The sequence below is a fragment of the Leiobunum rupestre genome, chromosome 5 (genome assembly GCF_980474605.1).
Source record: "Leiobunum rupestre chromosome 5, qqLeiRupe1.1.hap1, whole genome shotgun sequence".
NCBI lineage: Eukaryota > Metazoa > Arthropoda > Arachnida > Opiliones > Sclerosomatidae > Leiobunum > Leiobunum rupestre.
The window spans coordinates 58,564,677-58,587,179 of record NC_143388.1 but is presented as its reverse complement, the minus strand read 5'-3'; the positions used below and the strand labels follow the sequence as shown (position 1 = coordinate 58,587,179).

At 36.0% G+C, this 22,503-nt stretch overlaps 1 protein-coding gene across 3 annotated transcripts; it reads left to right on the top strand.

Annotated features, from left to right (window-relative positions):
- Positions 1 to 1,171: 1,171 nt before the first annotated feature.
- Positions 1,172 to 18,295, top strand: LOC149945424 (galactosylgalactosylxylosylprotein 3-beta-glucuronosyltransferase S-like). 3 transcript variants are annotated; one of them, XM_090174851.1, is made up of 5 exons: positions 1,172 to 1,319; positions 4,941 to 5,069; positions 12,126 to 12,523; positions 14,993 to 15,280; positions 18,109 to 18,295. In XM_090174851.1, the coding sequence occupies exons 2-5, from the start codon at positions 4,967 to 4,969 to the stop codon at positions 18,232 to 18,234; spliced, it is 915 nt and encodes a 304-aa protein (XP_090030977.1). In that variant the 5' UTR covers positions 1,172 to 1,319; positions 4,941 to 4,966; the 3' UTR covers positions 18,235 to 18,295. The 3 variants fall into 3 exon arrangements, with proteins under 3 accessions (XP_090030977.1, XP_090030976.1, XP_090030978.1); XM_090174850.1 differs by lacking the exon at positions 1,172 to 1,319 and adding an exon at positions 2,631 to 2,794; XM_090174852.1 differs by lacking the exons at positions 1,172 to 1,319; positions 4,941 to 5,069 and adding an exon at positions 8,160 to 8,239.
- Positions 18,296 to 22,503: the final 4,208 nt, after the last annotated feature.

Below are 22,503 nucleotides of genomic sequence, written 5' to 3'. Positions count from 1 at the left end.
TAGGAGCAACAAACACAGCACCCCCCACAAGGAGAACGCAACCCGTCAAATATCGTGGATTTTCTTGTGTACAGTTTTCATTGGCTAGACGCTTTAGCGCCTGCTGCCGTCGGAAGGGGAAAATTCGGAAATTGTCTTCCCCCGCCCGTAAAACGTTCAGCGTAAAGGCTCGTGACGCTCGTCCAATGAAATTCGTACACAACCCTTCGTTAGCGTGTTTTAAGGCTAGCTGCGTTCTCCTTGTGTTTGTTACTCCTAGGTTTCAATTAGAAAAGTGTTCCCCTTCATATTTTAGGTATAAATAATTTTGACCCTTCCTTATTCGGTAAATATCTATAGAAATAATATTTTTTTTATTTTTTACATAGTGACGCGTAGTTTTAAATTTTGATTCGTGATGCAAGTAATAGTTCCTCCAGGGTATGTCGATCTTGTCAACTAGGAGCAACAAGTTCCTCCGAGGTATGCCGATCCTGTCAACTAGGAGCAACAAACACAGTACCCCACACAAGGAGAACGCAACCCGTAAAAAGTCGTGGATTTTCTTTAGGAAGGGGAAAATTCGGAAATTGTCATCGATCCTGGTACAGGGTGTTTCAGGTATCAATACGGTAAATTTATAAGGGTTGAGTAAAGAACTAATGATGTATGACTGTCTTGGTGGCAATTCTCCGTGACGAATTGGAGAAGCTCTAGAGTGTTTTAAAGTTTACCTAAAAATGCCTAAAACGCCTAAAAAGTAGGCTACCGCACGAACACAAGAATCCAAATTAGGAAAACCGATTTCAGGGGTAGTAAGAAAATTTTACAAAATCGTGTGCGAAACATTAGCTTTATTAGTTAGACTTCTCTGGTACGCGTTATCTTATAAACTTCTGTAAAAAGCAAGAAAAGAATACAACACAGTCATGATGATAGAAATGTTTCCGAGAGAGAGAGGTTAAACAGACAAGGACGAGTTGATGTCATCAACTTCCCCAGCGGCCCCCCTACTTACCCTTACGTAAAAGAGAGGCATCTCCAAATATTCTCCTCCCTGTGGCTCAAGGAGAAATTGCCGGTCATAGATTAGCCAGCTCAAAAACAAGAAAAAAATGTGAGATAGAGAGAAAGATATATTTTCATTTTCGAAGAAGATATTTTGGCAAAAGCATCGAGAGGGCCGGGAAGGTGGTTCACGCGTTAGTTTCTTCGCTAATAGAAAATAAATAACCTCGACGCAGTCAAACACGGATTCTTCGTCGGCGAAAATAACCATGATTGAATTTACCGATTCACTTCTTTCCAACAGACACGAAAGGATTTAAAAGTTCTTCAAGGTAAGTTTACAAATTGTTTTATACGACTTTTTCTTATTCCCGATTTGCACCACTTCGAATTAATCCTACTTGATTTGCGTGTTATAATTTATCATTCAACGATAGACAGTTATAATTTAAGGCATTATCTTCAGCAACAAACCTCTAAGCAGCGCCAAAAATGTTTAAAGACATAGGAGGAAGTGGGCAATATTGGAACCAATCCTTTGGGGGGCTATACTTATCGTGTTAATCATGTGCTTTAGAATTTTACCCGCGCAACTGAAAAATATGAAATAGCATGTGTACATACAAGCATACAAACCCCCAGGCTATACGCCACTGTGCTGAATCCATTCGCGGTTTGTCGGGAAATTCGGAGTTTCGGACCTAGTGGAATTGAACCCCAGTAAACGAAAAATCTGGGTTCATTTTATGTTTACGTCTCTCCTAAATTCTCTTAAAAGGGAGGAATCGAACCCCAGAATACGAAAAATCTGGGTTAATTTTGTGAACGGGAAAATGATAGCGATTCTGGCCTCCTTAATTCTGCTCTAGAGCTATTACATTCAATCACTGGAGCTCTTATCTGCGCGATGGAGGGAAAATGACATTTAATACAGGATGAGAAAAAATCCGTTATCATCGATGAAAGCTTGGGATAAAAAAAGAGATATTCCGGACGAAATAATTTCTCTTTGGTGAATGTGACCACAAAACATTTGAAAGTTTCGTTTGCGGATTCGACTGCTACTCACGTCACAACCAATTTATTTCATTATAAGGCGTTGACTATTGCAGAGAATTTTCCATTTTCACAGTTGTCATGATATAGCTTAGTTCATAATTAAGTTGCGTCTGTAGTGGCTTTTTTGTACGTTTTAGCCAGTGTTGGGATCAGTTAGAGACCATTCAGTACGTAGATGTAATAGATTTTACGAGATAAGTATTAATTTAACTATTTCGCTAATTTGGTTTGAAACGATAGTCTGGGCCAAGTACAGTACGTAGTAAGTTTCTACTAGGGGAGGGCAAAATATTTGACTACACCAAATAATTCGATCGAATATTGAATAGAGCCTGAAACTATTCGATTTTCCTTATCAAATAGTCGAATATTCGAAAAAGGGTTTTTTCGTTATGATTTAGGTGTTGGTTGCGCGAAATTTTTGCTATGGATAATAAATAATTTTCGCGCCACCAACACTTTAAGTTTCAAGGCTATCAAAGGGAGACCTTTGTAATTTTCCAATAGCTTAAAATAGGGTACCTGTATCCAGTACTCTTTTTGTGTACCTGTACTCAATCAGCTGTTAGGTCTCTTATTGTCTTGATTATTTATTATTTACCCTCGCTGTGTTTTGGAAGTTTCTTATAGAAGCGTAATCTAAAACCAACTCAAGCCTCAAGCTGGGAGAACGGTTGAAGCAAACTTACAATTGTTAGTAGTTGAAAGATCGCGGGGCGTATACTATTTTTATGATTTCATTCGAACGGTAAGTCAGAGTTTACTAAATTAGTCAATTGAAACTATAAAATGTACTATATTATTGTACGAAGTCGATTATTTTATTACAATATGTTTTACTTAGCTAAATCCGCGGCTAAACCATCCATCGAAATAAACATTCTAAGTTTAGAGTAAGGTTGAAGTCAGGTGGTTGGTGGTTTAGGAAAATTCAATTTCTATCAGAGTTTACCAAATTACTAATTTTAATTTATTACAAAAGTGACAAGAACTTTCTATTATATTGTTATTTTTTAAAAAATGAGGGTTTTTGTTTCTTCAAATTTGAAAACTATTTTGTTTTTTAAACGATATTTGAAAACCAAATACGTCAGATTATTTGGTGTTCGAAATACTATTTGGTATTTGATGGTTGACTGACCCTATTTTTTTTTCATCTGAAATATTCGATAAAACTATTCGATTTGATATTTGATATGGCTAAAAAAAAGATTTGATATTCGATTCGATCCCCAAAAAATTGTACTTGCACACCTCTACATAGAGCTCGGCGAAACAGATAAATTAAACGCTAAAATTTCGATTAACCATAAAAATTACAATTAACTGTTTATTCGTGGATATTAATAATAATAATAATCAGCTAGGCTAATACCCAAGGCACCACCCTAGGCCTAAGTCATCAAGCGACTTTTGAAGCCTTTTAATTCAGGTGGCCGGGTTACACTGCGTAGGAGGGTGGTGGCAAGCCCTGCATGCCACGTGATCGAGCCAACAGCTCCCTACACTAACTATTACCGTTAACCTCAACAAGTTTTTATGGAAGGGGAAACCGAAGAGCTCGGGGGAAAACCCCTTAAACCAGTGGGGAGAGAACTTGCAAACTCAACGCAGAAGGAGTTGTTCCGAGTTTTCAACCAGTGCCACAAGCTGGGATCGAACCCGTCTCCTCTTGCTGCGAGGCGAAAGTGCTAACCACTCCGCCACCCCAGACTAAAAAGCAATTTAACATGTAAAAATAATAGGTTTTTTCGGATAATTTGTGGATACATGTGTGTTTTGGATAAAAATAAATAAAGTGATTAATTCTTATCCAAACGCCGAGCTCTACCTCTACAGCGATTTGATCGAGTAAATATGATTAATTTGTCGTCCCCTTCAACGTAATAAAAAAAAGTTTTGGCGCCCGATTTCAGTTTGAAGAGGGGTACCCAGTTCCACTTTAATGGTGGTAGTCACTTAAGTAATCATCAGGTGTACAAATCGTAGTTTATCACGGGAATTCACTTAAAAAACTCACCGGAATTCGCTTAAAAAACTCACCGGAATTCACTTAAAAAACTCACCGGAATTCACACAATATTGTTGAATAATCACTGGAAATCATCGAAAACAGCAATCACTGGCAAGGGCGTATTTAAGGGGGGGGGTGAACCCCCCCCCCGAAATGCTGATGACTGGGGGGGGGTGCCAAATAAAAATCAGTGAAACCTCAAAACCCCCCCTGAAATAAAATCCAGGATACGCCCTTGATCACTGGTAATCACCGATTGATTATCGAAAATCAGTAACCAGGTGTATAAAATATTTACGAGTGACTACCCCCTCGGGTAGTAATCAGGTGTAGAAATCTGTTTAAAAAATCACTGGAAATCAGCGTGAAATTGTGAAAATTCAGTGGAAATCACTAAGAAAAATCAGTAATCTGGACTGGTGTACAAAAATTTTAAAAGTGACTACCCCGTCGATGGTTACTTATCTCGTAAAAGAGTTATGATAAGCTTCTGGTGAAAGTAAAATATTTTACTTTCGATCAAACACGACTCTCAATGTTCTTAGAGATATTAATTATAAAAACAATTCAATTTTATCCTCGCTTTGGGCGTTCTCAGGCCTTAAGCGTTTCGAAGTTTCAGGAAGAATTTCACGTAGCTCCACCCTTAATATTCAAACGATTCTGTTTCCCTTTAATCACGACCAACATCCAATAGATATTATTATTCTTTAGAAATTTGATTTCATTGTATGAAGTATTATTTATTTTTGTAAATAAATTCCATACAATTTCAGTGAAAGTAAATTATTTGTATTTTTATAAATACTCTTATGCCGGATATTTGTAGAGCCAAAGATGAATAAAAAAAAAGTTGAATTTGTATTTTGAAATATTGCAGTGAAATTTGGAAGTCCATTTAAGAAGATGCGAAGTTGCGGCCACACTCTGCACGGCAAACCGTACCGTTTCTGCCTGCTCACCATTTCCATTAGCGCTATATTGCTCACAGTCTACGTCAACAGCAAAGGTAATTAGTTCGTGAAGGGTCACGGATTCTTTTTTGGGTGTGGATGTCTCCGGCGTCGTTTACGTAACGAGAATTTGACAAACCCATTAACTTCTGGAAGAACTTGGAAAAGTTCGAGATCGCGCGCGGGTTTTTTAACCCCATCTCGCGGAAAACCTATAATTTCTAAAAACGAAGTAGACAAAGAAATTGTAGATGGATGATGTTACTGGAACCGGGTCTCCGCGTTTCAGCTTCGGTTGACGGATTTACGAGACTGTTCCAAATGCGAAATTGTTGCTAGACACGAGAACATTAATATCCAAGTTTAAATATAAACGTAAAAAAAAATACTCAAACGCGGTTCTTAAAATGTTACCGGTTCTTTCATTTTGAAACGCTACGTCAAATAAGCCGCGTTCACACATACCATGGATTAAAAAAAAATAAGGATGTTCAGCAGAGCTAGATATCTCTACTAAAAGAAGTGTAGCTAGGTGTCCCGAACTTGTATATGTCATCCCCTTCCTACCCCCCTTTTACTGCGGCAAACGGAAAAAGAATTCTAAATACGGCGCCACCTTTCGTTTATTCACGGCACCAAATTAACGCAGTCACGTCGTGCTCTCGTAGCGTGATTGAAATATAACGGTTTTCAACCCAGCCAAGGCTTAATGTAATTTCCAAATTAAATGCCAATTTCGTAATTGAAAGGCTTACCCGATGATAAATCTAAATAGGAAATTTCTTTGGCATCGTTTGATGTAAACAAATATAATGTTTCATAATTATAATTCGAAAAAATCATCAATTTTAATCATCTACGTGGTAACCGTTGATCAACATTTGTCTGCTCCTCCGCTCAAGCCTAGGTCACGTGTGACGATTTCGCCCGCGAGATAGCGTTTGGGACAGGTATTTTTAATGTTTCTAGCTCTGCTGAACATCCTTAGTTTTTTTAATCCATGCACATACCAAGGACAGTAGATACAGGGACGAGAAAGTGTATTGGCGGCCTCTGTTGGAATATATCAGCTAAAACGACCTAAACGCAAGGAGAGTAAGTTGTAAACCAAAAAAATGGCGGTCACCTAATTTTAGCGGTTCTTGACAAGGCTTAAGTGTTCAAAACAAATGGGCATTTTTTTATTTACGCTCGTAGTTTAATTTTTAATTTAACATCAAAATGGTAAAAACTAACCACAATAATACTGTCCATGGTGAACCACGTCTTAACAATGGCCGCGGTTTGTTTGCATCTAACTCCCCCTGAATATGAAGACGTTTAAAATCAAATTTTTTCCCCTGCTTTCTCGTCCCTGTATCTACTGTCCTTGCACATACCCTCTGCGAGTGCTCCCGTAACGTTTATATCCCGTCGTGTGAACAGTTAACGTTGCGCGTCCCAGCGTTTCAGCTGGCTACCGCTTCGTTGACCATTTTGGCAGCGATTCGTGACGTCATCGAGTCGGTTTTTGCGAACCACGCGCCTTTTTTTACTAAAATCGTCAATCGTGGATTTTTTTGCCCCTAATAAAATTTTTATGCCTTTTTTATGCGAAAATGTCTCGCAACTTTTTGTTTATTTAGTTAAAATTTTTAAAAAAGACTGATACTTCATGGAGTTTTAAAATATTTTATTTATTTACAAATATTATAAAATATTTTAAAACTCCATGAAGTATCAGTCTTTTTTAAAAAATTTAACTATTCAAAATAACCATGGAACAAAATTTTAAAATTTATAATTTTTGTTTATTTGTTTAAAAAATACAACAAATTTCTTTTTAGTGCATTAGTTTTTAATTAGAATGTTTTGAAAAGTCACTCAAATGCGTGAGCGGACGAACTTCTAATTATATTTCTATACTACGCGTGCCCAATTTTCTTCAAAACTCACTGCAAATCAAACGTGTGAACAAACAGATTTCCAAACGCTAAGAACCGAAACGAGGCAAAACGTTTCCGAGGGTACGTGTGAACGTGGCTAAAGTCAACATTATATTTAAGGGTTTTAGGAATCCTTTGGAATGTTGTTTCTTAAATTTATAGCTACGCAATTATTGTATAATAAAACTAATCTGATGGCCGCTATAGCCGTGTTGCCACAGTCCGGCAGCGTTAAACATACCAAATATTTTCTACTTTCGTAGGCTAGCGCGGAATAAAAAGTTATATTAAAAAAATATTATAAAATATAAAAATCTGAAGCCGATCTAAAATACACCAATAGGTAAAATTTATATATATTTTTTCGGAAATAGTGCTTTTTCTCAAGAAATTTAAAACAAAATTTTTAAGGTAAAAAATCACACAAAATCAATGTTTTTCACTTAAAAATCCCTTTATCCCACAAAGCCCAATAAATCGCCAAAAACCCCATAATGTGGGATTTATCCCGCACATTGGCAACACTGGGCAATAGTGCCAGAGTGTCGGATAACGCCGCTCAGTGATGCCAGGTCGCGAAAATGGAATTTCCCTTTCTGACCCTTGAAATTTCCCTTTTTGGACTAAAATTTCCCTTTTTTCCAAAACACTAAAAACAATGATATTTGACTTTATTTGCGTAAAACAATGATATTTGACTTTATTTGCGTAAAACAATGATATTTGACTTTATTTGCGTAAAACAATTACTTGGGACGTTGTAAAACACGAATAACAAACATCCTGAAGAAAATATAACTTGAATGAATAAAAACTAGGAATAATTGTACCAGTATAAAAATTACAGTTTGTTAGCAGACGACTTTCCAAATTGCCATAAAAAAATTGCAGGAAGCGAATCCGACAAAATACTTATGATTGTATTAATTGACTCTTTCATAATAACTCAATTTAATGAAGGTGTGCCATTTTTTATGTTAGCTTTGAATAAAATAATTTCTCACCACGAATTTCCCCAGAATTAGCAAATTTTTGTTCCGATTTCCCTTTTCCCTTATTACCGTTTTATGGGGTAAAAATTTCCCTAGATGTGGGAAATTTCCCTCATTTTGGCATCACTGGTTGCCACCCCTTAATATACACTCTCCCTTACCAAGCATAAGTTTGTAGAACCAGAAGTTTATAATCTATATCTTACGAGAGAAGTAAGCTTCAAGGCCACTCGATGACATAATTTGTTCCAGGGCCCGAAATGTCTCTGCATGGCCCGGAGGATATCGAGCTGCATGGATTCTTCTCTCGTAAGTATAGTTCGGGGTTTGGATAAAAAATTGCCGTTTTATTTGTTTTTATCCATAACCGAAAATTATCTCAATAAAAACTTATTTTTTGTATATTAAATCGATTTACAACCGCGAATAATATCCATAAATAAAACCTTAACCGAAGTTTTTATAAATAATCAAAAATTTTGCTTATTTTTTGCATATTAAATCGATTTACAACCGCGAATAATATCGATAAATAAAACCTTAACCGACGTTTTTATAAATAATCAAAAATTTTGCTTATTTTTTGCATATTAAATCGATTTATAACCGCGACAAATATCCACAAATAAACAGTTAACCGACGTTTTTATAAATAATCAAAAATTTTGCTTATTTTTTGCATATTAAATCGATTTACAACCGCGAATAATATCGATAAATAAAACCTTAACCGACGTTTTTATAAATAATCAAAAATTTGGCTTATTTTTCGCATATTAAATCGATTTACAACCGCGAATAATATCGATAAATAAAACCTTAACCGACGTTTTTATAAATAATCAAAAATTTTGCTTATTTTTTGCATATTAAATCGATTTATAACCGCGACAAATATCCACAAATAAACAGTTAACTGACGTTTTTATAAATAATCAAAAATTTTGCTTATTTTTTGCATATTAAATCGATTTACAACCGCGAATAATATCGATAAATAAAACCTTAACCGACGTTTTTATAAATAATCAAAAATTTTGTTTTTTTTGCATAGTAAATCGATTTACAACCGCGAATAATATCGATAAATAAAACCTTAACCGACGTTTTTATAAATAATCAAAAATTTGGCTTATTTTTTGCATATTAAATCGATTTACAACCGCGAATAATATCGATAAATAAAACCTTAACCGACGTTTTTATAAATAATCAAAAATTTTGCTTATTTTTTGCATATTAAATCGATTTACAACCGCGAATAATATCGATAAATAAAACCTTAACCGACGTTTTTATAAATAATCAAAAATTTTGCTTATTTTTTGCATATTAAATCAATTTACAACAGCGAATAATATCGATAAATAAAACCTTAACCGACGTTTTTATAAATAATCAAAAAGTTTGCTTATTTTTTGCATATTAAATCGATTTATAACCGCGACAAATATCCACAAATAAACAGTTAACCGACGTTTTTATAAATAATAAAAAATTTTGCTTATTTTTTGCCTATTAAATCGATTTACAACCGCGAATAATATCGATAAATAAAACCTTAACCGACGTTTTTATAAATAATCAAAAATTTTGCTTATTTTTTGCATATTAAATCGATTTACAACCGCGAATAATATCGATAAATAAAACCTTAACCGACGTTTTTATAAATAATCAAAAATTTTGCTTATTTTTTGCATAGTAAATCGATTTACATCCGCGAATAATATCCATAAATAAAACCTTAACCGAAGTTTTTATAAATAATCAAAAATTTTGCTTATTTTTTGCATATTAAATCGATTTACAACCGCGAATAATATCGATAAATAAAACCTTAACCGACGTTTTTATAAATAATCAAAAATTTTGTTTTTTTTGCATAGTAAATCGATTTACAACCGCGAATAATATCGATAAATAAAACCTTAACCGACGTTTTTATAAATAATCAAAAATTTGGCTTATTTTTTGCATATTAAATCGATTTACAACCGCGAATAATATCGATAAATAAAACCTTAACCGACGTTTTTATAAATAATAAAAAATTTTGCTTATTTTTTGCATATTAAATCGATTTACAACCGCGAATAATATCGATAAATAAAACCTTAACCGACGTTTTTATAAATAATCAAAAATTTTGCTTATTTTTTGCATATTAAATCGATTTACAACCGCGAATAATATCGATAAATAAAACCTTAACCGACGTTTTTATAAATAATCAAAAAGTTTGCTTATTTTTTGCATATTAAATCGATTTATAACCGCGACAAATATCCACAAATAAACAGTTAACCGACGTTTTTATAAATAATAAAAAATTTTGCTTATTTTTTGCCTATTAAATCGATTTACAACCGCGAATAATATCGATAAATAAAACCTTAACCGACGTTTTTATAAATAATCAAAAATTTTGCTTATTTTTTGCATATTAAATCGATTTACAACCGCGAATAATATCGATAAATAAAACCTTAACCGACGTTTTTATAAATAATCAAAAATTTTGCTTATTTTTTGCATAGTAAATCGATTTACATCCGCGAATAATATCCATAAATAAAACCTTAACCGAAGTTTTTATAAATAATCAAAAATTTTGCTTATTTTTTGCATAGTAAATCGATTTACAACCGCGAATAATATCGATAAATAAAACCTTAACCGACGTTTTTATAAATAATCAAAAATTTGGCTTATTTTTTGCATATTAAATCGATTTACAACCGCGAATAATATCGATAAATAAAACCTTAACCGACGTTTTTATAAATAATAAAAAATTTTGCTTATTTTTTGCATATTAAATCGATTTACAACCGCGAATAATATCGATAAATAAAACCTTAACCGACGTTTTTATAAATAATCAAAAATTTTGCTTATTTTTTGCATATTAAATCGATTTACAACCGCGAATAATATCGATAAATAAAACCTTAACCGACGTTTTTATAAATAATCAAAAAGTTTGCTTATTTTTTGCATATTAAATCGATTTACAACCGCGAATAATATCGATAAATAAAACCTTAACCGACGTTTTTATAAATAATCAAAAATTTTGTTTATTTTTTGCATATTAAATCGATTTACAACCGCGAATAATATCGATAAATAAAACCTTAACCGACGTTTTTATAAATAATCAAAAAGTTTGCTTATTTTTTGCATATTAAATCGATTTATAACCGCGACAAATATCCACAAATAAACAGTTAACCGACGTTTTTATAAATAATAAAAAAATTTGCTTATTTTTTGCCTATTAAATCGATTTACAACCGCGAATAATATCGATAAATAAAACCTTAACCGACGTTTTTATAAATAATCAAAAATTTTGCTTATTTTTTGCATATTAAATCGATTTACAACCGCGAATAATATCGATAAATAAAACCTTAACCGACGTTTTTATAAATAATCAAAAATTTTGCTTATTTTTTGCATAGTAAATCGATTTACATCCGCGAATAATATCCATAAATAAAACCTTAACCGAAGTTTTTATAAATAATCAAAAATTTTGCTTATTTTTTGCATATTAAATCGATTTACAACCGCGAATAATATCGATAAATAAAACCTTAACCGACGTTTTTATAAATAATCAAAAATTTTGTTTTTTTTGCATAGTAAATCGATTTACAACCGCGAATAATATCGATAAATAAAACCTTAACCGACGTTTTTATAAATAATCAAAAATTTTGCTTATTTTTTGCATAGTAAATCGATTTACATCCGCGAATAATATCCATAAATAAAACCTTAACCGAAGTTTTTATAAATAATAAAAAATTTTGCTTATTTTTTGCATATTAAATCGATTTACAACCGCGAATAATATTGATAAATAAAACCTTAACCGACGTTTTTATAAATAATCAAAAATTTTGCTTATTTTTTGCATAGTAAATCGATTTACAACCGCGAAAATATCCATAAATAAACAGTTTACCGAAGATTTTTATGAGTAATCGAAAATTTGGCATATAAAATCGATTTATAACCGCGAAAAATATCGAAAATTTTGCTTGACTCGTAAGAGATTTATAGAACTCGACGCTGATACAACGCAACAACTGGTTTTCTTTGATATGAAATTTTTCCAGATTTATTTTCCAGGAAGGAAATATACTTCAATAACTTCATTTTTGGAATATTTTCGTAATAGATAACCCATTCGAAGTGAATCTAGTCGGCGGAGGGGAGGCGGTTCGGAAAGCTGAAACGCCGAAGATTTTCGTCGTGACGCCGACTTACACCCGAGCCACCCAAATGGCCGATATGACGAGATTGGCGCAAACGCTCAGACTAGTCGCTAACATCCACTGGCTGGTCGTCGAGGACGCCGTCAGGCTGTCCAAACAGGTCACGTCCCTCCTCAACGCCTCCAGCGTCAATTATACCCATATTTTGGGGCCCACGCCGGGGACCAAAAAGCTCAAGAAGTACGGCAAAGGGGTCGCGAGCCGACGGAAAGCTCTGCAGTGGATCCGACAGAATGCCGAGGAGGGGGTTTTGTACTTCGCGGACGACGACAACTCTTACGATATCCGCATATTTGAGGAGGTACAGTTTACGCCACGAATTTCAAACTATACAGGGTGTTTCTAAGGGTTATGCAATTTTTTTTAAGGAGTTGTAGGCGGTGAGTTGAGAAGTATGCCTGTTTTTCCCCATTTTCCTACGATGAGTTAAAAGAGCGCCAGAGAGCTTCAAAGTGTGGCCTACTAGCCCCTGGAAGTAGGCTGCAACAGGCGAAAAACCAAGCTGAATAGGTGTTTCTATAAAATACGTGAGGTCACGTGTAAATGTTTTTTCTACGTCACTAGCTAAATTTATTGAAGATATACAGCGCGCTCGAGTCGATAAAGATTTTGGTATTTGAAGTCGACGTGCGAAATGCGCTTGCCAATAAAGCACTAAAAAGCTTAAACTCGTGACGCGGGAAAAAACATTTTACACATTTAATTTTTTTATTGATTTATTTTATAGAAACACCTATTATTGAAAAATGCGTACTATATAGTATGCCATTTAAAATATCGAATTTCCCAAAAATTAGCTCGAAATTATCGACGTGTACGATAATTATCGTACGTCTGAAACGCTTCATGGTACCGCATTGTCTTCCCCCTACTGGCAGAAAGGGGCAAAGATTAAACAAGGGGCGTAGTCTTTCTTCCGGGAATCGCGAGATGAGGCGAATAGTCTGCCCGCATATTATCTGCTCATCGAAACACCTTCCTGGTTTTACGTAATTACTTAAAATAATTAGTAAACAGGTGTTTGGTTTGACTCATTCATAAAACGTTTCCGTATGAAAATACTCGTAGTTGTTAGAAAAATACCTTTAATACTATACACAATCAGTTGATAGTTATAAAGAAAGCCAAAAAGGTATTTGCTGTTAATATTTTACCCATTTTCGATTAATCAAAAAGATGCGTATTAAAATTTTTCAATTAAAAATCGCATTAATAAAAATTACCAGTTTCAAAACATGCCATCGAAACTATTTTGAAATATATAATAATCAACTTGGCTAACTAGTGCCTAAGTCATCGAGCGACTTTTAAAGCCATTAATTCAGGTAGCCGGGTTACAAGCATAGAAATAGAAATGAAGCCCAGTTCACACTATACAGTTAATTGGGCCACTTAATTGAAACCAACTAATTGTAAGCAAGAAAATTGAATAGTGTGAACAGAAAAATTGTAACCATTGTTCCAACTTTTTCTGTTCACACTGTACAATTTTCTTGCTTACAATTAGTTGGTTTCAATTAAGTGGCCCAATTAATTGTATAGTGTGAACTGGGCTTCATTTCTATTTCTATGGTACCAAGCCCTTCAAGCCACGCTAGCCAACAGCTCCCTACACTAACTATTACCGTTAACCTCGACAAGTTTTTATCGAAGAGGAAACTGAAGAGCTCAGGGGAAAACCCATCTAACCAGTGGGGAGATAACTTGAAATCTCAACGCGGAAGGAGTTGTTCCGAGTTTTCACCCAGTGCTACAAGCTGGGATCGAACCCAGTTCCTCTGGCTGCGAGGCAAAAATGCTAACCACTCCGCAGATTACCAACGTCATAATAACGAAGCCCCATCCGCCCGAACTTAGGGTAGAATACCTAATATGCAATTCAATGTTGATTGTAGAAATATATGTATATATATTCTAGATATTTTGGTTTAAATTTAAAAATGGGAAGCGGGAATATAGGCCTAGTTCAAGTGACGGATAAGCTAGGAGGAGAAACCGGAATGATTCTGTGGAATTTGAATAAAGAATACGTGCTAACGACTATAGGCTTCAAGCTTAGGAAATATTGCGCCATCTGCCTTAATATCCGTGAACTAACTATGTGAAAAAATAGCAGACAACTTTTGAATATAAATTTTTTATTAATCCAAGGTTGAACATAAGGATATTTTTTTAGTAGTCAGCCTGACTAGTGAGCCTCCTATCTTAATTTATTTTAATAGTTACTGACTAGGGGGGGAAATGGGGGTATAAAAACAAGAAGGGCAGCCAACATTTTGCTTTACCCGTCGGAATTAAAATAAGAGTTTCTTATCACTTGTGTTACATGACTTTAACCGATCACAATTTTGTTTAAATAAAATGGGCTTAATGAATGATGAATTTATTAATTTATTATATTTATTTTCACTAGTCAAATTGACTAGTGAGCCCCCAGATTTTGATTAATTTTAGTAGTCAGAGCATTTATTTTAGTAGTCAAATGCCGTGACTAATGCCTTATGTCTAATCCTGCTCACGAAGCTCTGTTTTGTTTTCATAATTCCGTTAAAAAGGGGGAAAGGTGTAGGGGCAGTGGCGTAGCAAGAAATTCGTCAAGGGGGGGGGGTCGAAGTATGTGAATGTTAAGAGGGGTCGAGAAGGGGTTTAAATTTAGAACAGTCAAAGGTAGGCCCAAGGGGGGGGGGGGGGGGGAGTCTGGACCCGGAAACATATTCTCTGTTAACTTGAATATTTTCCTAGTTTCACTAATTCAGCGTCCTTTATTCAGATGCGTAATACGGTCAAGGTGTCCGTGTGGCCAGTAGGCCTGATCTTTGGCTACGGGATGAGCACCCCGGTGGTCATCGAGGGAAAAGTGGTGGGCTTCCACGACTCGTTCATTCGAGAGCGCGTCTTCGCCATGGACATGGCTGGTTTCGCTGTCTCCATACAGTACTTGAAACGATTCCCCAACGCCACGATGGAGCACCGAATCGGATACTTGGAGGACAGTTTTCTACGTTCTCTCAACATTACCATGAGAGATTTAGAACCCAAAGCCAATAATTGCACCGAGGTATAGTATAATCATAAGTAACATAATAACAATAAGTATGACACTCCCTATTGCTTTAATGCTAATTTTCTAACCGAACCTTTTTTCGGCACTGATACTCTCTTCAAGCTGTGACTTGGACTCGCGACTTACCGTTTTGGATGACTACGTTTTGATAAAAATTTAAGCCTAATATCGGAGAGCACGTTCTGGAGTCACGAGGGCTTTGGCTTTGTTTTGAAGCCCGCGTGCGAATCACGCGTGATAAAAAAAAACCTGAGCTCGTGGCGCCGAGAAAAACTTTTTTAATTTTAATCATTTTAGACTAATATTCCGCCTATCTATCGGAAACCAGATATTTCGGCTTAACAGAAGTCTCACGTATTTTAGACACTAGAGGGCTCTGTGCTGAGAAAACATCTTGATTACGCAATAATTGTGAAAATCAGTTTGGTTATAAGTCTCGTTAATTGTCATACTTATTGTTATGATGTTACTTATACTATAATTAAGAATGATATTTACATATCCTATATGCTTTTTTTTATAAATAAACCTTGCTACATTACTACTAGGGTGGTTCCATAGGTGGTTCCTTTTAACGTTAGGGTTAGGATAACCTTGTACGTGTAAGACTTTTAATGCCTTTAATTCTGTTAGCCGGGTTTCAACGCGTAGGAATTATGTGAAAACCCCTTTAACCAGTGGGGAGAGAGATTGTAAATATAGCCAAATGCTCTCTTAAAGCAAAAGCGACATTAGACGAAAAAGTGTGTCGGACCTACATTTGAGCCTTTTGAAATATCTACTGAGCGCTAGTCTCATCATAGATTACTTTAGGCCTAAGCCATCAAGCGACTTTTAAAGCCATTAATTCAGGTGGCAGGGTTACAACGCGTAGTAGGGTGTTGGCAAGCCCTTCATGCCACGCGAGCCAACAGCTCCCTACACTAACTATTACCGTTAACCTCTACAAGTTTCTATGGCTATGTACTGGAATCGTCCTATTTGGTCTGTGAATGGAAGGTCTTTAGCCTATGGGCTAATTTGTCTTGGGCTACTCGGGGTGTGATTTTCTCTTGATAAGTTCTAAAATGCCACACCTGGTGGCGCTGGAGTGACGAAAATTTTAAACTTTGTCTCAGATGAACATGTAAATACAACTGGCACACTTTTGGCTCTTAAGTCGCTTTTGCTTAAAGGGTAACGGAGTTGATAGATTTTTAAAGGTCGGACCATGGTTGGACTTAGACTAATGAAGACCGGGACTTTATGGTGCTACCATAAGTTAATGATACCTCTAAGTACACAAATGGCTATGCTGCCTATGGCGGAAATGCTTGTCCAAATCGACCTATGTATCTCCGTACTGCGTATCAAAGTAGCCTTAACATACACTTGGAACTGCCGAAGCTTACGTTTCTTTAATCCTGTTTGGTGCAAGGCTAGCTTGAACTTCCCCAAAAGAAATAAATTTCGATATTCCCTTAGAAAATTCGTTCCCCCCGCAGAGGCAGAAAAACGTTTTTTTTTGCTATTGGTTTATTTCTCTCATGTGACTGAAATTATAACGAATGAACTCTCTCCCTCTCCCTCTCCCCCTCCACCCCGCTAAGGCACCCCCACTAAGGTACGACTAGTAAAAGTAGCCCCTCCCAATATAGTTTCATTCTCGACCGCACAGCGGCGCTGGGTAAGAGATATTTTTCAAATCTTTCATTTTCGCGGGAATCGGAGGGACAAGATTTGACATCACATTTTCTGGACAAAGATTCCTCCTTGAAAGGGCTTATTTGTGTACTTAGAGGTATCATTAACTTATGGTGCTACTGAATGTATTTAACAAGCGCGAAAACTCTGCTTCGTATCCCTCTATCGGGAAAAATAGGCGTAACAGTAACTTCGCAATTGCGAACGTATCACAAGAAAAAAAACAGTAGACTCTATGGCTAAACATATATTAATTAATATTAATATTATATTAATTAATCCAAGGGCTACAAAAATCATGTGTTTTGGGAAACAAAAAGGTATATCCGCATTGGCACCCTAGGCCGAGGGGCAGATCACTTCCTTGATTAACGACGCACCCCTCAAACGATTAAATCTGATTTAATCGTGATTATTTTGATTAAATTGAATTTAATTACGATTAAGTTGATTAAATCACGTTTAATCATGATTAGAATGTTTAAATCTGATTTAATCATGAATAGAATGTTTAAATCTGATTTAATCATGATTAAATGATTAAATCTGATTAAAATGATTAAATCCGGATTAAAAATTATATCGTGATTAGTATGATTAAATCGTACTTTAGTTTTTTTTTAATGATAAATTCTCGATTCGACCGATTATATTGATTAAATCTGTTTAAATGATTAAATCCTGATTAAAAAGATTAGATCATGATTAGAATGATTAAATCTGTTTAAATGATTAAATCCTGATTAAAAAGATTAGAATATGATTAGAATGATTAAATCTCGTTTAAATCGTGATTAGATTCATTAAATCGTGATTACATTTTTTAATCTTGATTACCCTGATTTAATCACGATTACCCTGATTTAATCATTTTACTATGATTAAGACGCACCTAAAATGGAAGTGACCTGCCCCTCGTCCTGGGCCCAACTCGCGAAACTCCTTTCGGGGTTTTAGTCAGTATCTAGCATATTATTTGATAGGAATTTAGGGCCCCCCTGAAGCCCTGTGGCCTGATTTACGCCACTGTATGCTTGGGTCACGTGATGGAACGGGCCGAGCTAACTGGAATTCATCCTGAATTTACAAAAAATATGCTGTGGACATTTAATTAACTAATAGCGTGTTTTTCTTTGTAGGTTTTGGTTTGGCACACTAAGACCGTGCCGGTGGGGAAACCTAAGGCGGCCAACTTGAAGAAAGTGAAGAACTATAACAAAACTAATTTGCTGGAGCTCTATCGGCATCTGATGCCAAAGTGGTGACGCGAACGTATTGAACCTTTGTAGGTTTTAAGTTTATATTTTATTAAATTATGTTTTTTAATTTGGGTTTTATTTTGCCTACTTTTTGATTAACAATACCAACCCTAGCGCAGTAGTGATTAATTTTAATTTGAGCTGCTAACGTCTTAGCGAAAGTGGTAATAAGTGTCACCATAAGTAACATAATATGACACTTCCTATTTACCCAATAGTCTGTTTCAAGGATGACGATAAAAATAACTATTATAAACACTAGTTCCATTTCAGAAGTTCGTTATTTTCGTATTTCAAACCTAAACGCGTGTACGGTGTACGCGCGTATTTCTCGCCATCAAACTATCCAAATATTTTGCCAACGGAAAAAGTACGAAGGGACGAGGTTCCTGTTCGGAAACTTCCTATTTCGCAATCACTCGACGACAGACTATCATAAACCCAATTCGTTCTGTGCCATACTTATGACTATTATGTTACTTATGGCGTCACCAATAAGCGAGAGGCAGGCGTTGCGTATTTATACCATACGTAACATAATCATAAGTATGCTATAAAAATATTTTCTATAATGAAACCAGTATGGTCGTACGTACAAATATTTTTATTTTTTTACTTTTTTTTCCAATGGTGTGCCCCAACCCCCCCGAAAAAAATCCTGGCTACGCCACTGTTTCGACTCTGTGACGGAAAATGCGTCATCAACTTTATAGATAGGAAACGGAAGTTCGAAAAGCGGATTTTGAAAACGTCCAGAATTCCTCAAGCTGTAGTTTTCACGGCCACTTTGTCAATAGAAGCTTCAATAAAACATCTTCAAGGAAATCGCCAAGAAGTAATATTTTCGAGAGCCAGGACCCGCAAGCTATTGTTTATATAGTGCTTGTTGAAATAATGGAAAATTTTCACCTGTAAACAGAACGTCGGGTTTTTGCTAAGCCTTAATGTGTCAAAAAAAACTACCTAGTTAAAAGGGAACACTAGTTGTATAACGTACAGGTGAAACGTTTCCATGATTTTAACAAGCACTATATAAATAGTAACTTGCGGTTCCTGCCTCTCGGAAACATTTTTTCTCGGCGATTTCCCTGAAGATGTTTTATTTAAGTACGTATAGCACGAAAATTATAAGAATTTTCCATTTTTGGGTTCGTTTATTGTAGGTTCCGTGTAAAACCCGGTTTCTTTGAAAAAATGTCTATGGGAATATTAGACTGTCATTATGTTACATACGTGGCAATGAAAATAGGCGACATTTGTTTAATAGTGCGGCTGAGCAGCAGTTCTACCAACCTTGGTTTAATATAAGCCAAGCAATCCCACGTTCGCGTTGACGTTATTTTCTGAAACTGCCTATTTTTGTTAGTATCTCGAAAACAACTATACAACAATTGCGTTAAAAAATAATGTTAAATAGTATTTCTCTAATTGACCGCTCGATGACGCCACATATCAAAATGTACCATCGAACAATTTGAAATGATCGCCATCTAGAGTAGCCGGACAATAGAACCTCACACCATTTTAAACCTCAGTTCATTTGATTTAAATCAGATTTTTATTGATTTGATTAATATTTTATAATTATATGCCTTTTTCCCTAAAAATAAATAAATTATGTGCTGCGATAATTTAAACAAAATTTAAATTAATCTTAAATAAATTTAGTTATTATTACTTGTTATACAATCAACGTGTCTGTCTGTGGGTCTGTCTGTCTGGGCTGCGAACGCGTACGCGTTTTCGGGGCAAAGTGTAGTGTAATCGCTGCGTACGCAGTTTCTTGGAATTAGGGAAAAGCTTTTTCCGAAAGCGCCCCCTTTTTGTTATCATTGGGTGTAGTTTAACTTTTTACCTCTCCGAGGGGACAAAGTCCCCTAGGAGGGGTTATACAATGACCGTGTCTGTCTGTGGGTCTGTGGGTGGGTCTGTGGGTGGGTCTGTGGGTGGGTCTGTCTGTCTGTCAGGACTGCGAACGCGTTCGCATTTTCGGTGCAAAGTGTAATCACTGCGTACGCAGTTTCTCAAAGGGTTGGCAAAACCACCGTGCGACGGTGAGCGTTAACGGATGCATTTGCGGTTTGGTTTGGATGGTGTTTTTTCGCTCACCGTCGTGACGGTTTGGTGTATTACGTTTTTGTAATGTTTATGCGTAGGTTGTGAGTGTTGAGTTTGTTGTGTTTGTGTTCTGATGGTTGTGCATGTTGAGTCTGTTGTGTTTATATGGGCGTTTTCTCTCCAACTTCTTCTTAATGACTTTGGGACGGACCGAGTGCTGAGTGTAATGCTACCTCTCAACGTCCAATGGCAGGGTTTCCACCAGTTGTACACGGTATTCGTCTTAGTATCAATTTGCGATCGCATCGGGCGGGATTTGAACCCGAGACCTCCTGCTTGACAGGCGGACGTTCTACCACAGAACCACCGACACTTGTTACGCCTTATTGAAAATTAGACCTTCAGCTTTATCGGAAGCGTATTTAATAGAGTAGGAAATTTTGGTTTAATTGAAATAGAATTGAAATTGAAATTATTGCATCGAAGAAATTCTAATTTAGCGTTTCTCTATTGATTAAAAACAAATGCGCCACCCAGGTTTCGAACCCAGACCATTCGGCTTGGCAGTCGAGCGCTCTACCACAGAACCACCGATAGCTGCTTAGATTCACTGAAATTAAGACAGGCATCGTAAGCATAATAGGTAATAAAGTCTTTTTTTATTAATGAATTTATGAAGGCCTAATCTGGTATTTTTTAAAGGTTAAATCTTGTTTTAGCGCAGTCAGCCGAGATTAGAGGGTTAAAGGGTAGACCCTGTGGGTGGTCCACTTTCTTAACGACCTATATACAGGGTCTTTTTTTTTGCTCGGAAAAGTGTTTTTTTTCAAAAACTATTTATAGTACCGATTTCAAATTTGGAAGGTCAATTCTCTATACCGGGGGACATCAGTTTGAGAAATTTGAGCGTTTTCGGTAATGTTTTTCACCAATTTTGAAAAATTATTTTTCGACCACTAGGTGCGAGATAAAAAATTTCTATTATAAAGTTGTAGGCCGTCATCGAAAACCCTTAAAAATTGTTCACTCGACGAAAAACAACTTATTTATCAGTGAAAATTCGAGCTTGAAAAATTTACAAGTTGGTGAAGCCAAATTACGATTGTTTGAAACGATAATTGAAAAGGGAACAAGTCTAATACAAACGTAGTAGAGTTTTCACACTTGAAAAAATGTACACGTTTGGTTTTTAAATGCAGATATTTTATTCACATAAATTTTTACAAAACATTTTCAATAATATCACCATTGGCTGCAACACAGGTTTGTGCGCGGACAATTAAGTTCTCAAACGCTTTCTCTACCATTTCTGGTGTGACGTCTCGGCAAGCACTGATTATTCGTCTAATGAGTTCCTTCCTAGTTTCAATGGGCGTGGCGTATACCTTTGCTTTAACGAATCCCCAGAGAATATAATCCAGCGGTGTTAGGTCAGGTGACCTTGCTGGCCAATGCACTGGACCATTTCTCCCTATCCACCTTTCAGGAAACTCGTTGTTGAGGTGCTCAGTTACTTGCCGGGAAAAATGCGGAGGGGCGCCATCTTGCTGAAACCACAACTGACGTCTTTCAGCCAATGGAAGGTCGTCGATTGCGTCACTCAGTTCGTTCTGTAGAAAATGTAAATACCTTTGGCCGTTGAGGTTCGTCGGCAGGAAAAAGGGACCAATCAAACGGTTTCCAACAAGTCCAACCCAAACATTGACCCGTTCAAATTGAACCTGGTGATGATATTCAAAACCCCAATGTGGGTTGATGTCAGACCAAAGATGGCTGTTTTGATGATTAAAGGGCCCATCTCTAGAAAATGACGCTTCGTCGGAGAACAAAACATGGCGCAAAAATTGTCTATCTTCTTGGACAGCATTTAGTAACCAGTTGCTAAATTCATAACGTCTTTGATGGTCTCCGTCAATTAGTCCTTGGTGGAGCGTAGCTCTGTATGGGTGATAGCGATTCTTACGAAGAATTTTCCACACACGATTTGCAGAACAACCCAAATCAGCAGCGGCGTTAGCGCAACTGTGACGAGGATATGCCACAAAGTACGCGAGTACATTGTTCTCGAAGTCTAAATCCGGTTGACCCAATCCGCGAAACCTAGGTTGCAAGTGACCAAATTGATTGAAATCGTGAATTGCTCGTCTTACTGTATTTACAGATGGTGCTCCATTTGGATGTCTTTCTGCGAAGATTTCAGTCACTCTTCTAAGGTTT

What these genes read in the sequence shown, in the direction of transcription:
- LOC149945424 (XM_090174851.1), top strand. Translation starts at nt 4,967, where the DNA reads ATGCGAAGTTGCGGCCACACTCTGCACGGCAAACCGTACCGTTTCTGC. An exon ending in AGTCTACGTCAACAGCAAAG is followed by an intron (nt 5,070 to 12,125) that starts GTAATTAGTTCG and finishes TTTTCGTAATAG; the next exon opens with ATAACCCATTCGAAGTGAAT. An exon ending in ATATCCGCATATTTGAGGAG is followed by an intron (nt 12,524 to 14,992) that starts GTACAGTTTACG and finishes TCCTTTATTCAG; the next exon opens with ATGCGTAATACGGTCAAGGT.